This window comes from Cnephaeus nilssonii (assembly GCF_951640355.1).
Source record: "Cnephaeus nilssonii genome assembly, chromosome: 13".
In the NCBI taxonomy this organism is placed as follows: domain Eukaryota; kingdom Metazoa; phylum Chordata; class Mammalia; order Chiroptera; family Vespertilionidae; genus Cnephaeus; species Cnephaeus nilssonii.
The window spans coordinates 80,963,448-80,976,223 of NC_137084.1; the positions used below are offsets into that span (position 1 = coordinate 80,963,448).

Genomic DNA, 12,776 nt, shown 5'->3' on the forward strand with positions numbered 1-12,776 from the left:
CACCAGCTGGGAAAAAGCCACCACGTAGAAACATAACCTTTATTGCACACGGCGCTGGGTCTCTTCTCATAGAAAAAGGTATTGACACATAAGCATCTGCAAATTGAAGCAACTCCTGGCTTTCGTGGGACAGTGAAATCGCATGCAGTGTCTCTGAGTTGGGATTTTGATCTTTGTCAAAACCTCCGAGATTAGGGGGAGTGGGGGGCGGGGGAGGAGAAATGGCCGAGTCTGTGCTTCTGTCTCAAAATAAGGTGAGAGAAATACACAGACACAGCCGGGGGGTGTGCTCCTGTGTGCGTGCGTATCTCGCTCCACGCGTGGTTTCTGGGTGGGGGTGACGTGGACTGTCAAGTTCTTTGTGCCCTGGCTTCACGGAGAAGAAGAAAATAGTTTCATTTGTACAAAAGAGTCCTATGTACAAGGGTTCGCGACGCGGGTCCTTGTCACGGTGGGTTGGTTCTGCCCGTCAGTTTCTCGTCGATGGTGCAGGAAAGCGGCCGAGTTGGTGTCTGAGGGCTGGGGGCGCAGACGGGCCCCTACACCAGGGTGTAGGACTTGGAGTAGGCCCCTGCCCCCTGCTTCTGAGACCTCCCTACCCCCGACGTGCTCATCTCGAGCAGCGAGTCCCTGGAGCCCCCCATTTTGGTGTTTGGGCCCCCGGCCCGGGGAGGCTCGGTGCTGGGGGCCGGAGGGGCAGCACTGGGGGCAGCGGGGGGCTCGGCGGGGGTGGGGCCGGGTGCTGGGGGTGCTGTGCCAGCCGGGGGCGCTGGCATGGCCAGAGTCCTCTGAGGTAAGGTGGCCGTGGAGGCGGCAGCGGGGGCCCCTGAGTGGGGGAGGCCCAAGGGCTTGCTGGCAGCGTCCAGAGTCAGGTGGCGAGCCTGGGTGTGGTAGGCTCGGGCCAGGTTCCGGATGGAGGCCTCTCGGGGCGGGACCGCTGGACAGGGCTCACGCCCCTCTGCCTTTCGGAAGAAGGCCTCCGACTTGCCATACAGGGGCAGGTTACAGTAGTCACCTGGGCCGAAGGAGCAGAGGAGGTGAGAGGCGGGGCTCAGCCAACCTCCCGCCCCTCGATACCCCCCCACCCCCCCGCCCCATGCTGGCTAGGAGTCCCTCCCCGCGATGGGCAATGAAGAGTTGAGAGAAGGCCAGCTACTTGGCCTTTCTGAGCCTCAGTGTCTGCATCTGTGGAATGGGGCTGATCACATCCCCTCAGGACATCTGAGCGGTGACTGAGGTAAGTACGGGGTCCTCAACACCGTGGCTGGCACACGGCGCTGCTGGTGAGCCGGTGCTTATTGGTCAGTGGTCACTCTGAACCGGGCGGCCGCCAGAAGGTTGAACCAGGACATGGGCCCTGATCTGCCTGCTCCCAAGCCCTGTCCTTTGCACTACCCACACTGCCATGGGACCCACGAGGCTGGCAGGCCCCAGTGCGGTCAGGGCCAGGCCTAGCAGGGCTCATGGGGTCTGGGGAAGGAGGCACAGCGGGGGAGGTGGCCTGGGCACTCACTCTTGTTGGCCCGGTGAGGGATGGGCACAGCCACGTTCTTGCCCCGGTCCGCATCCTGGGGCTTGGGCGGGGAGGCGGTGAAGCGGCAGATGCCGGGCTCCGAGGGGGTGCTCATGGACGTCATGCTGTCGGCGTTCTCGTTGGTGCCCGTGGTCATCTGGTCCGAGGAGCTGTCCGAGATGAAGCACTCGGTGATCTCGAACTTGGCGTGCTGCAGCTGCTCCTCCAGCTTGGCGTGCTCGTAGGCCCGGGCCAGCTCCTCGTACGTGGAGGAGGCGCTCTCCGTGGACACCATGCTGTTCCGTCCTTTGTCTGGGGAGGCGGGAGGCGGGGGGCACCCAGTCAGGAGGAAATACGTGGCTTCCCGGGAGGAGGGAGCCAACGAGACCAGACTGAGCAGCTCCCCGCCCCCTCCCCAGCCGCCTGAGAGCCTGGCCGCAGGTGTGGGTGAACCAGGCTGAGACCCGGCCCTCCTGCTGGGAAGGGAGCAGAATTGGGATCTGGGCCACGGAGGGCAACACCTTTCATTCTGGGCACTAAGCAACTCCTCGGACACTCAGCCCTCCTCCAGCAGACGCCACGCAGACTATTTTCTCTATTTTGGGGGAGAGCAAAACGAAGCCCCGATCAGGCAGGGCTCAGCGAGGCCTGGTGTTCGGTCACAGACACACAGCGCGCCAGCAGCCGGCTGGGACTAAGCTGACAGTGTCTTGGACCCCATGGGCCGGCGGGTAGGAGGTGGGAGAATGGCGGGTGGAGCTGGCCGAGCGGGAGCAGGCGCAGGCAGGGCCCTGGCTCACCTGTGTCCTGGGAGAGACTTGCGCTGTAGCTGTCACTCTCAGTGACGGTGACGCCATGCTGGGAGCCCACGGTGCGCCAGTCGGAGGTGAGCGTGCGGGCAGGTGTGGAGGCCTGGCACTTGGTCAGAGTCCACTGGCTGGAGTACCGGTTCCGGGTACTGTGGGCTGACTTCACATTCTTCCTGGACACCGGGTCTACACGAGGAAGGAGAGCCAGCTGCCTCCAACCCTGCCAGCACCGCTGCCCTCACAGTGGGCGGGCACTGGGGCTTGGGCAGAAGGCAGTGGGGAGCCAGGGGGAGGCAGACGCAGCCACAGGACTCCCTTGGGAACGCGGAGCAGGCTGCCTTTCCTGACCGCACAGCTGGCCCCGGGGCAGAGGAGCAAGAGCGGCTAGGCATGGGGCAGGGGCCGGCATCCCGGTCTTCTCTACCCTTCAGCCGGGAAGAACGGCACCTCCCCTCCTGACTGTGCACCCATTCCCTGCAGCCCTTGATGTCTTCTGCGCGCATGTCTGCAGCCACAGAGCTAGAGGCCAAAGGCCCGCGAGGCACGCACACGCAACCCCTCAACATCTCTAAGTGAGGAAACCCAGGCTCAGAGGTGTGAGATTAGGTAAGTTCCAAAGTCACAGTTAGTAAGTCTGCAAGCAAGGTGCCCAGGCTCTAACTCCACTGCTCTTCCTGTCCTCCCATGCTGTTCCACCCTTCTTTTTATTTTATTTTTTAAATATATTTTATTGATTTTCTACAGAGAGGAAGAGAGAGGGATAGAGAGTTAGAAACATGGATGAGAGAGAAACATCGATCAGCTGCCTCCTGCACACCTCCTACTGGGGATGTGCCCGCAACCAAGGTACGTGCCCTTGACCGGAATCGAACCTGGGACCCTTGAGTCTGCAGGCCGACGCTCTATCCACTGAGCCACACCGGTATCGGCCCTTCTTTTTATTTTTGAAAACATTACCCATGCCCCACGCTGTGCCCAAGACACACTGTGTGGGAGGGGCCGCCTCCCTGGGGATCATGCGTACTGGTGCCTGGCCGGATGTCGGACATATCGATGAGGGGTCCGGTGCTCTGGAGGAGGGCTGGGTGGTGCAAGGAGACACCGGTACAGAAACTCTGCGGGTTGACAGCTTGGCTGAACTCAGCGTCTGCCACCGGGATGGTGGCCTTGTCGTCTCCTGGGGGAAGAAAAACAATCAGCAGGACTCCTTCCCTCTGGGCACCATCTTTAATCCCCAAATTTCGCTTTGTCTTTATCCAGTGAACTGCCAGGAAAACGATCCCTTAGACAGAGAAGGAAACAGCTTTTTTTCTTTTTTTGTTTTTGTTAATCTTTACCTGAGGATATTTTTCCATTGATTTTTAGGGAGAGTGGAAGAGAGAGGGAGAGACAGAGAGAAACATCGATGTGAGAGAAACACATCCATTGGTTGCCTCCTGCACGCGCCCTGACCAGGGCCCAGGCTGGGAAGGAGCCTGCAACTGAGGCATGTGCCCTTGACTGGAATCGAACCTGGGACCCTTTGGTCTGCAGGCCGATGCTCTATCCACTGAGCCAAACCAGCTAGGGTGTTAACAGCTCTTGAGAGAAGCTGTAATGTGTTGGAGGTTGTTGAGCTGCTGCTAGGGCTTCGGTGAGAACCACAGCACTGCTGTGAGGGCTGGTGGCTGCCCTTGGTGTGTGGCCTGGGAAGCACACTCAGCACAGGACAGAGAGCTCGTGGCACCTGTCACTCACCCAACTGCTTGATGCCCTCCTTGTCCTCGATTAGCAGCTGGACCCTGGGGATGTCAATGTGTAGCCGCGGGCCCTGGGGGGGCCCCTTCACGGGGGTGTCAAAGCTTCGGTTGTTCTTGCTGTGGGGAGAAGGGCTACAGGTGGGTGACTCAGCAGCCATAAGGGGTTGGGGGAGGGTTTTTTGCAAAAACAGCGGGGATTGAAGCTTGTCCCCTGCAGTGGGGAAAGAGAGAGGAGAGGAGAGAAGAAGCAACTATATGAAACCCACCTTATCAACATCTCTGCCAAACTCTTTGCATCTGCAAAACAGTAGAGAGAGGGGCTGGGTGAGAACGGAGTTTGAGTAGGATGAGAATTTGAGGAGGCATGTGGGAGAATTCCCTGACTGGGACCAAGGCTGGTCTCTTGGGAAGAAGAGGAAGAAATGTAGGGACCTCTAGAACAGTCTAAAACATGTTTTCCTTTCCTCAGACTTTTATCTAATAGGAAGGTCCTTGCCAAAGGAGAGGGTATATAAAGAGCTCCTTTTGGTTCCTGCAATGACTCTAATTAAACAAGGCACCAGAGCAGACTGGAAATGGGCATCAATGGTGGGTCTCTCCTTAGTTATCCCATGGGGAGAGGAGAGAGTGGAGGATGCAGTAGAGGTGGTCAATGGGAAACCCCAGATGACTATCAACCAAGCAGCGTCACTTCCTCCGCCAGGGCATCTATCCCCTAGAAAATCCATGCATGGATTTGGAGGGCCCTGCTTTGTTTCAGGGAGCCCTTGAATAGGATTAGAACTCTCAGGGTAGAAATTGGTGAGAGAGGAGAAGCAAAGGTCCTGGTTAATCCATTAAACCCCCTGATAACTGAGAATGATCTGTCAGAGTGAATCTAGTTCCAGACATGCATCCAACTACCACCTATTCATCCATTTATTTTTATCCAAACATCTGTCCATTCATCTGTCAAACTGGTCACACACTCATCTACCCACCCATCCAACTATTCATCCATCATCCACCAATTCAACTACCAATCCATTCAACCATCAACCAATTCAACTATTTCTCCAACCATCTATTCAATTATGTATTCATCTATTTAACTATTCTCCAATCATCCATCCATCCATTCACCCATCCATCCATCCATCCATCCATCCATCCATCCATCCATCCATCCATTAATTTAACTATTTAACCATATCTTCATCTTATCATCCATCCATCCATCCATCCATCCATCCATCCATCCATCCATCCATCCATCCACTCCTTCATCCATATATCTATACAACCACCAATCCATTCAACCATTTATTCAACAAACTTTTTATTCAATCATACTTACAACCATATTTCATCTATACATCCTTCCATCCAACCATCAATCAATAATCTAACCTTCCATTCAACTATGTAACCACTCATCCAACCATCCATACACTCATCTATTCATCCATCTGTCCAGCAGCCATCCAACCACCCTTTGAATCATGCATCCATCATTCATCCAACTCCTAAACACCCTAGGCAGTGTCAGTCATCTCCTCTTCTGTGCTACTATTGTGCCCTGGCCTCTCACATTAGACCGTTAACTCTATAAGGGCATGGGTTGTTCCTTCTTCATTCATCTTTTGATCTCCAATGTCTGCCAGATACTCAATAAGTGTTTTCCAAATGAGTGGTGAACATCTATTAAGCAGCTAGTAGGTGCCAGACACTGTACAAATCAAGGTAAATCAGACCCATTCATGCCAGACTGCACTATTAGATGTTGGGACAGGGGATGGTATTCAAAATATTTGCAAATGGGTGTGCATGGACACTGTCCAGTCAGAAATGAGTGAGGTTCTGAAGAACCCCTGCAGGCATGCTCATTAGTGGCCTGTGTGAGAGATCGGCACATCTAGGGTGAAACGAGCAACATCTCCGGTATTTTCCGATCAACAAGGACATTTTAAAATCTCTTAACAAGCAATGCGGCTTTCCCAGTGTGAACCTCTAAAAGCCTGGTTAGGACAGGCACAAAGTCCTGGGGGCTCAGAGAAGGGACCAGTCAGCATGAGGAGGTTTGGAAGGTCGGAGCGCAGCTCTCCTGTCCAGGGCACACGGGCACTCTCTCTCGTCCAGGGAAAGCTGTGAGCCAGTGGAAGGTGGCTAGTGGGGCTGAGGGTCAGCGCTCCTGCCCAGGAAGCCACAGGAAGGAACCGCCCCCACCTCGCAGCCGCTTCAGCCGTTTCTCCTTCCTCTTCTTCCGTACGATGAAGAGCAGAGCCAGCCCCAGCGTGGCCAGGATGACGGGGCAGCCGATGGTGAACAGCTTCCTCACGTCGTCCCCCTCACCTTGAGCAGACTTGATGGGAGGGATGGTGCCTGGAGGGGGTGAGGAAGGGCGTCAGGAGGAAGGGCGCCTCTGGAGGCCCCAGGGGTTCCTTATGAGTTGGGTGCTATGCAGATTCCCATGGGTGGGGAGCCCTGGGACCATTCTTGCTGCCCTTGTTCTCATGCTGACCTCCACTTCTTGGGGCAGAGCTCCTGCCCTCTGCTCCCCCAAATTCTGGTCCCATCAGGACAACCATGAACAGTGGGGTAGTTTTCACACTACATGTTGGTATTAATGACTGCCTGAACCTGTTTCTCTTGTCGTTGGAGTTCACATTCATTCCCAAAGGGTGGATGGGTGGGCTCAGATTCCCACAGCCAGCTGTGGGGTGGGGAGGTGCTGAGAATCTCAGTAGAGAGAAGTCAGGGCAGTGGGATCCTGGGTTCTCTTTCCCAGATGAAGACAAAAGCTACTACGTACACTGCCTTCCCTCCCTGCCCGCCTGCCCCCCGCCTCCCCATGGGCAGTGTCCGCTAGCCTTGGGCGCCTGCACGGAGGCAGGAGGCAGCGATGGCTCCTGCTGACAGCCCTCGGCCGAGCCCTGTGCCTGCCTCAGAGCCTTGCCTCCGAGTCCTCTCCTTCATGAAGCCTTTCCTGCCTGAGCCATCCCCTCCGCAAGGCAGACGTCGTCTAGCTGGTGACAATGTCCCTCTGACCGCAGCCTTCCGGGCACCTTTCATGTGTGCGTGTGTCAGTGTGGGTGCGCACGTGTGCATGTGTGTGCGTGCACGTGCGGGTGTCCCCGTGTGGCAGACACCAGTTAGTGCTCACCGATACCCATGTGCTTGGGTGCATGTCTCAGCGAGCGCCATGCGCCTAGTCCTGGACCTCAGAGCATGACTAGGAGTCAGGAGTGTCGCCTCTTGGCCCAGGACATTGAGAACTGGGGAGCCTTCTCCCTCTCTCTCTCTGGTTATCTTGGAGGCCACAGTTCAAGATGACAGAGCTGAAAGCTGGTGGCCAGCCGGCCCTCAGGAGACTGTATGAGCGCGAGAAACACCTCCACTGGACTTAGCCCAGAGCGTGCGCATGTCTGTTCCTGCAGCGAGGCCCTCCCCTCCTGCCTCCTATACCGAGTCAGTAGCGGGTCTCAGGGCAGGGCCTCCCCCGCTCCCCCGCCCCCCCCGCCTCTGAAGCAATGGCCAGCAAGGCTCCGGCCTTCGGAGGCCCCAGTGTCCTGACCTGTTCCTCATGCACCCGCTGCTTCCCGCCTGCCTGCCAGTGCGCGGCTGCCTTTGCCGGAACCCACCTGTCAGCCTTTCTCCTGACCATAGTCCTGCTGATTTTCCTCTTTGTTAGTTTCTCTCTCTGGCAGCTACCCTGGCTACCCCTGCCAGCATCTGTGCTGTTCCCTCCCCTTCCCGACTCACTGCCATCGTAGTCCAGGGTGGCAAACTGGGCCGTCTCGTTGCCGCAGCCAGCGCTGTTGCAGGCCCTCATGCGGAGCTCGTACCACGTGGCCTCGCGCAGTTCGGTCAGAAACACCTCCCCGGAGGTGTTGGCCCGGAGGCCCTGCCAGGCCCAGGTGCCCTTGGGCCGGAACTCCAGCGCCACGGCCGTGATGGGGCAGCCCCCGTTGCTCCAGCCCTGCAGGTTCAGCCGCGCGTGCGTGGAGTTGATGTGGGTGAAGAGATGCTGGTCTTTGCTGAAGGAGGGCTCTGGGGGCCAGAGGCAAGAGGGGTCAGAGGGCCTGGGAGCGGAGGGAGTCCTGCATCTGGGCTGCCCAAGGTCCCCGGGGGCGCGGGGACGGCAGCGGCTCCGGGGGCAGTGGTGGCACAGGTGGCAGGGAGAGGCCCCGGGAAGAGGAGGGGGAGAGGAGGGAAGGATGGAGAGAAGCCCCCGCAAAGCGGGGAGCTTCAGGCAGAAGGAAGAGAGGTGCAAGCACCAGCCGCCCTCGCGGGGCAGGGGACCGTGTTTCCTACTGGGATTCGCCCGGCGCCGAGCTGATGGGAGCGAGGCTGCGTCTCCCTGCAGCGCCCCGCCTCCCCGCGCCCTCCTGCCCCAGCCGTGCCACCAGGCCTCACCCCGCCCGTGGGTCTTGGCCTCGATGATCTCGCTGATGCGCCCGGAGCCCACGCTGTTCTTGGCCGCCAGCTTCACCTTGTACCACGTGCCGCACTTGAGACTGTCCAGCTTGAAGGCCCGCTCGCCGGAGCTGATGAACACGTCCTTCCACTCCTCGCTGTTGTCCACCGAGTACTGCAGCACGAAGCCTGCGGGGAGTCCGCCTGGCTCAGGGCGAGGTGCTGGCCAGGGCACTGGCATCGCGGGGGCCCGGCTCCAGGAAAGGGGGGCTCTGCTCATGGGGAGGGGCTGATGCACTTTAGAGGCAAACCTGGGAGGCCTTGAGTGAGTTTGACTGCTTTCTCTGAGCTCTCATGTTGGGGTTGAGAGGCCAAGGGACGGGGGGTGGGTGGGTGGGCAGAAAAGCAGGCCGCGAGGCTTCCACGGGGCCCCGCTTAGACCCTGTGCTGCACGTGTGGCCCTGGCAGCGGCAGCCACCGGCGCCTGCTGGGCATGCAGCGCTCAGCCCACCCAGCCCCGAGTCAGGTCTTCTTGCAGGACCTGGTGAGTCACCGCGGGCTCAGGGTTGAGAAGCTCTCATCCAGTGGCTCATCCACTCGGCAGCCGTAGAAACCGGGGCCCAGAGAAGAGGGGACTTCCCCGGGTTTGCACAGCTCTCCGGGGCTAAAGCCCAGGGGCCTGGCCGGGGTGCTCCTCCCCCCGCCACTCCCCGGTCACGCCCTGAGCATTGCCGGCACAAGCGGTGGGAGTGGGGGAAGCCCTTCCCTCACCCTGGGCCCAGGTTCCCTCCTTGGGTGCCCTCCTCAGTCAGACCCCTCTCACCTCGGATGGAGCTGCCCCCATTGTCCCCTGGGATCCAGGTCAGGGTGATGGAGGAGGCGGAGGTTTTGGAGACCGTGAGGCGGGGCTGGTCCGGGGGCACTGTGGGGAAACCACAGCCCTCAGCACAGGCCAACTTCTGACCATGGGGAACTGGGGGGTCCCGATGGGGAGGAGGGTGAGGGCCTGGCTTCCCCACCCCTGGGTGCACCCCACCCCTGGGTGCACCCCACCCCTGGGTGCACCCCACACCTGCTCCTTCTCCCTACGGCACCTGCTTCCCTGAGGGCCGCTTTCCCGGGGGCAGAGGGGGGAGGCTGGTCTTTCTCTCCCATCCGACAGCCCGCTCCCTCACACGATGGGATTTCCAGCGCTTCTCCGTCCCCGCCCGGGCGCCGCCTCACGGGTCTCACCTTGCACGAGCAGGTTGACGATGATGGTGTCGAAGCCGCCGGTGTTGGTGGCCGTGCAGGTGTAGTAGCCCGAGTCCTCCGCCTTGACCGCGCGCAGCAGCAGCGTGCCGTTGGCGTGGATGAGCCGGTGGCCGTCCATGGACGCGGGGATGGCCGAGTCCTCGCTGTGGGGGATGGGTTATGGCACACACCCCTCCCCCGGGCCTCCCCCGGGTCTGCGCGCAGACAGAGCTGGGAGCAGGAGGCGGCTTGCTAGGGGTGCCTGATTCGTGGGGCTTAACTTAGGGCTTCGGGGGCTCTCTAGTAACCTTGGCCTTTGGACCATCTGGGGAGGGAGATGCTGAACTCTCAGCAGAGAGGAGTGGGGAGGCCAGGCCTGGCCTGAGATGGTCCTTCTACGGGGCTCCTCTCTGGGGTCACCCAGCCTCCCGTCCCGCACGCACCTGTCCTTGGTCCACTTCACAGCCGGCGCCGGATCGCCCACCGAATTGCAGGGCAGCCGGACGTCTCTCATCCAGGGTGTGGTCACTGTGCCCCCGAAGGAGATGATCTTTGCTGGGGCTACAAAGAAGAGAGGATGAGGGCCACCCCACTTCTACACCCTTTCTCAGGGCTCCCCAAATTTCACAGAAAGTCCTTCCTCTCCCACCTGACCTCAACCTTGGACTTGGGGTCGGGTGGGTGCAGGGAACGGCAGCTGGCAGTCTTGATTCCACAACATGGATCAGCGCTGTTATGGGTCAGCGACCACCTGAGGCCGAGGAGCCACACGACGGACGCAATGCGTCCCCTCAGTGGCTGACTGTCCGAGAGGGAGACAGGCCTTTACCAGTCATTACAGGGGAAGCCGCTGCGGCCAGGTCCGTACAGGTCCTCACGGGGCCCAGAGGAGGCGGCGTGAGGCCGAGGGAGGAGCCAGGAGCCAGGACCAGACCTGCCAGGACCTGGGGTGCGACTGGAAGGGCAGGTGGGGGTGACTGCTGGGTCCAGCTGGGCCAGCTTGAGGGTGGGAGTGTCCTCATGGAGACAAGACTCTCAGAAGAAAGAATGGGGGTACAGGAGAGATGGGGAGGGAGACTGGGGGTGCAGAAGAGATGGGGAGGGAGAGTGGGGGTGCAGAAGAGATGGGGAGGGGGAGTGGGGGTGCAGGAGAGATGGGGGAGAGTGGGGGTGCAGGAGAGATGGGAGGAGAGTGGGGGTGCAGGAGAGATGGGGGAGAGTGGGGGTGCAGGAGAGATGGGAGGAGTGGGAGTGCAGGAGACATGGGGAGGGAGAGTGGGGGTGCGGGAGAGATGGGGAGGGAGAGTGGGGGTGCGGGAGAGATGGGGAGGGAGAGTGGGGGTGCGGGAGAGATGGGGAGAGTGGGGATGCAGGAGAGATGGGAGGAGTGGGGGTGTAGGAGAGATGGGAGGAGTGGGGTGCAGGAGAGATGGGGGAGAGTGGGGATGCAGGAGAGATGGGAGGAGTGGGGGTGTAGGAGAGATGGGAGGAGTGGGGGTGCAGGAGAGATGGGGAGGGAGAGTGGGGGTGCAGGAGAGATGGGAGGAGCGGGGGCTCAGTGAGAGGTGGTCCTGGCAGGAACCTCAGGCCGCCAGGCCCACAGACAGGGCTTTAAATGAACCAGCGGCCGCAGTGCTTCTGAGCAGAGGGGCCTTCTCAGCCAGGGCTCCTGGGACGGCAGGTCTGGGTCAGGAGGCCTGTGCAGGGCTGTGGTGCAGGACCCGAGGCTCCTCCCTGGGCGGGCAGCACCGAGCCTTGGCGGGAGGGAGGGTCTGGGGGCAGCTGAGAAGGAAAGGGGCGCTCGGGCGGGGAGGACGCTGGGAGGCCGGAAAGACTCAGATGGAGCCGAGGGGCCCCGGTTATGGCTTCTGTTGGGCCCCAGAGCGGTCCTGGGGGCCTGGGGAGAGCGCCAGGTTGCTGGAGGCTGGGTTCTGGCCCGGGATCCACCGTCCAGCCCCCCGCGTGGCCGGGGCTGGCCTTGAACTGCCTGGCCCTCGGGGCGAGTGTGGCGGCTCGGTGCACAGCTTGTCCCTCCTGCCTCACAGGCTGCTGCGAGGACGGGACAGGAGGATGTGTGTGTTTTGGGAAGGACAGAGTCCCCGGGATGTGACATTCCACGCCCACAGGGGAAGGGGTCAGCTTTCTGCCGAGACACTCAGCCCCTCAGACCCTGTGCCAGGCCAGTGCCCACTGCCTGGGGACACTCTAGCTCTCAGCCCATTTCCCCCAGAAGGAGATGCGATTAGGAGAAGGCGGTGGTAGTGCGGCCGGGAAGAAGGGTCAGGGGAGGGTAGAGACGCTGAGCAACGTGCACATGCCCCAGGGTGGAGCCAGGAGGACCAGCCCACAGGTCACAGCCGCCTCCGGGCCGTGCGCCCCTGCGCGTGCTCAGCTGTAAATGGGATGCCAAGTTCACTGGCAGGGCGGGGGCCGGCCCACTGCGGGCCCAGGCGTGTGAGCTGACTCCGAGCCTGTGTCAGGGGAGGGCTGATGCCTCCTGAGTCCCAGCTGAAGTCCCCTTCCTCCAACCCCACCCGAGTGCTGGCCCTGGGCCCTGGGCTAGAGGTCAGGTGGCCGTGGAGGAGGCAGGGCCGGCCTAGGGCAGCCCAGCATCCAACAGTGAACCGGAGTCAGAGGCTGTGCCCACGCCCCCGCCTCAGGGTTGGCACGGAGGCAGCCTTGCAGCGCTGTGCGGCCGCCTCTGAATGGATCTGGGGCTGTGGCCTCAGGACCGCCATACCCTGTAAGGGGTTCAGAGGGCGCTCCTGAAGGCCAGGCTTCTCCCAGAGCCATAGGCACTCGGTGTGACTTCTGACCGAGCGAACCAGCCAGCGGGGTGGCCCCCTGTGTGTGAGGCGTCCAGGCTCAGGGCGAGGGCCCTGCTCTGGGCCGGCAGGGACCCTGCCTCAGCCCCTCTGAGGAGCTGGGCACTGGGACAAAGGGTCTGTTGGGGCTGCAAGGGGCTACCTCCCCCTCTGTAACCCCAGAGTAGAGTGTGAAGTGGGCGGCCGGGTGCTCCGTGCCCCCAGCCCCTAGGCACCAGAGCAGCCTCAAGCCTGTTGTGAGGCTCTCTGGGCAGCAGGGGGC

At 60.7% G+C, this 12,776-nt stretch overlaps 1 protein-coding gene across 1 annotated transcript in view; it reads right to left on the bottom strand.

Annotated features, from left to right (window-relative positions):
• Positions 1-539: 539 nt before the first annotated feature.
• The window catches only part of DSCAML1 (DS cell adhesion molecule like 1), a gene marked incomplete at its 3' end in the record, with an annotated part of 336,958 nt that continues 324,721 nt past the window's right edge, over positions 540-12,776 (bottom strand). The window contains exons 22-33 of the mRNA XM_079788952.1: positions 10,133-10,250; positions 9,690-9,853; positions 9,280-9,378; positions 8,457-8,645; positions 7,803-8,090; positions 6,267-6,422; positions 4,328-4,358; positions 4,060-4,178; positions 3,347-3,499; positions 2,314-2,508; positions 1,514-1,825; positions 540-1,015 (exon numbers count right to left, since the gene is read on the bottom strand). Of these exons, the coding sequence (XP_079645078.1) occupies positions 540-1,015; positions 1,514-1,825; positions 2,314-2,508; positions 3,347-3,499; positions 4,060-4,178; positions 4,328-4,358; positions 6,267-6,422; positions 7,803-8,090; positions 8,457-8,645; positions 9,280-9,378; positions 9,690-9,853; positions 10,133-10,250 (2,300 nt within the window). The remainder of the gene's footprint in view (positions 1,016-1,513; positions 1,826-2,313; positions 2,509-3,346; positions 3,500-4,059; positions 4,179-4,327; positions 4,359-6,266; positions 6,423-7,802; positions 8,091-8,456; positions 8,646-9,279; positions 9,379-9,689; positions 9,854-10,132; positions 10,251-12,776) is intronic.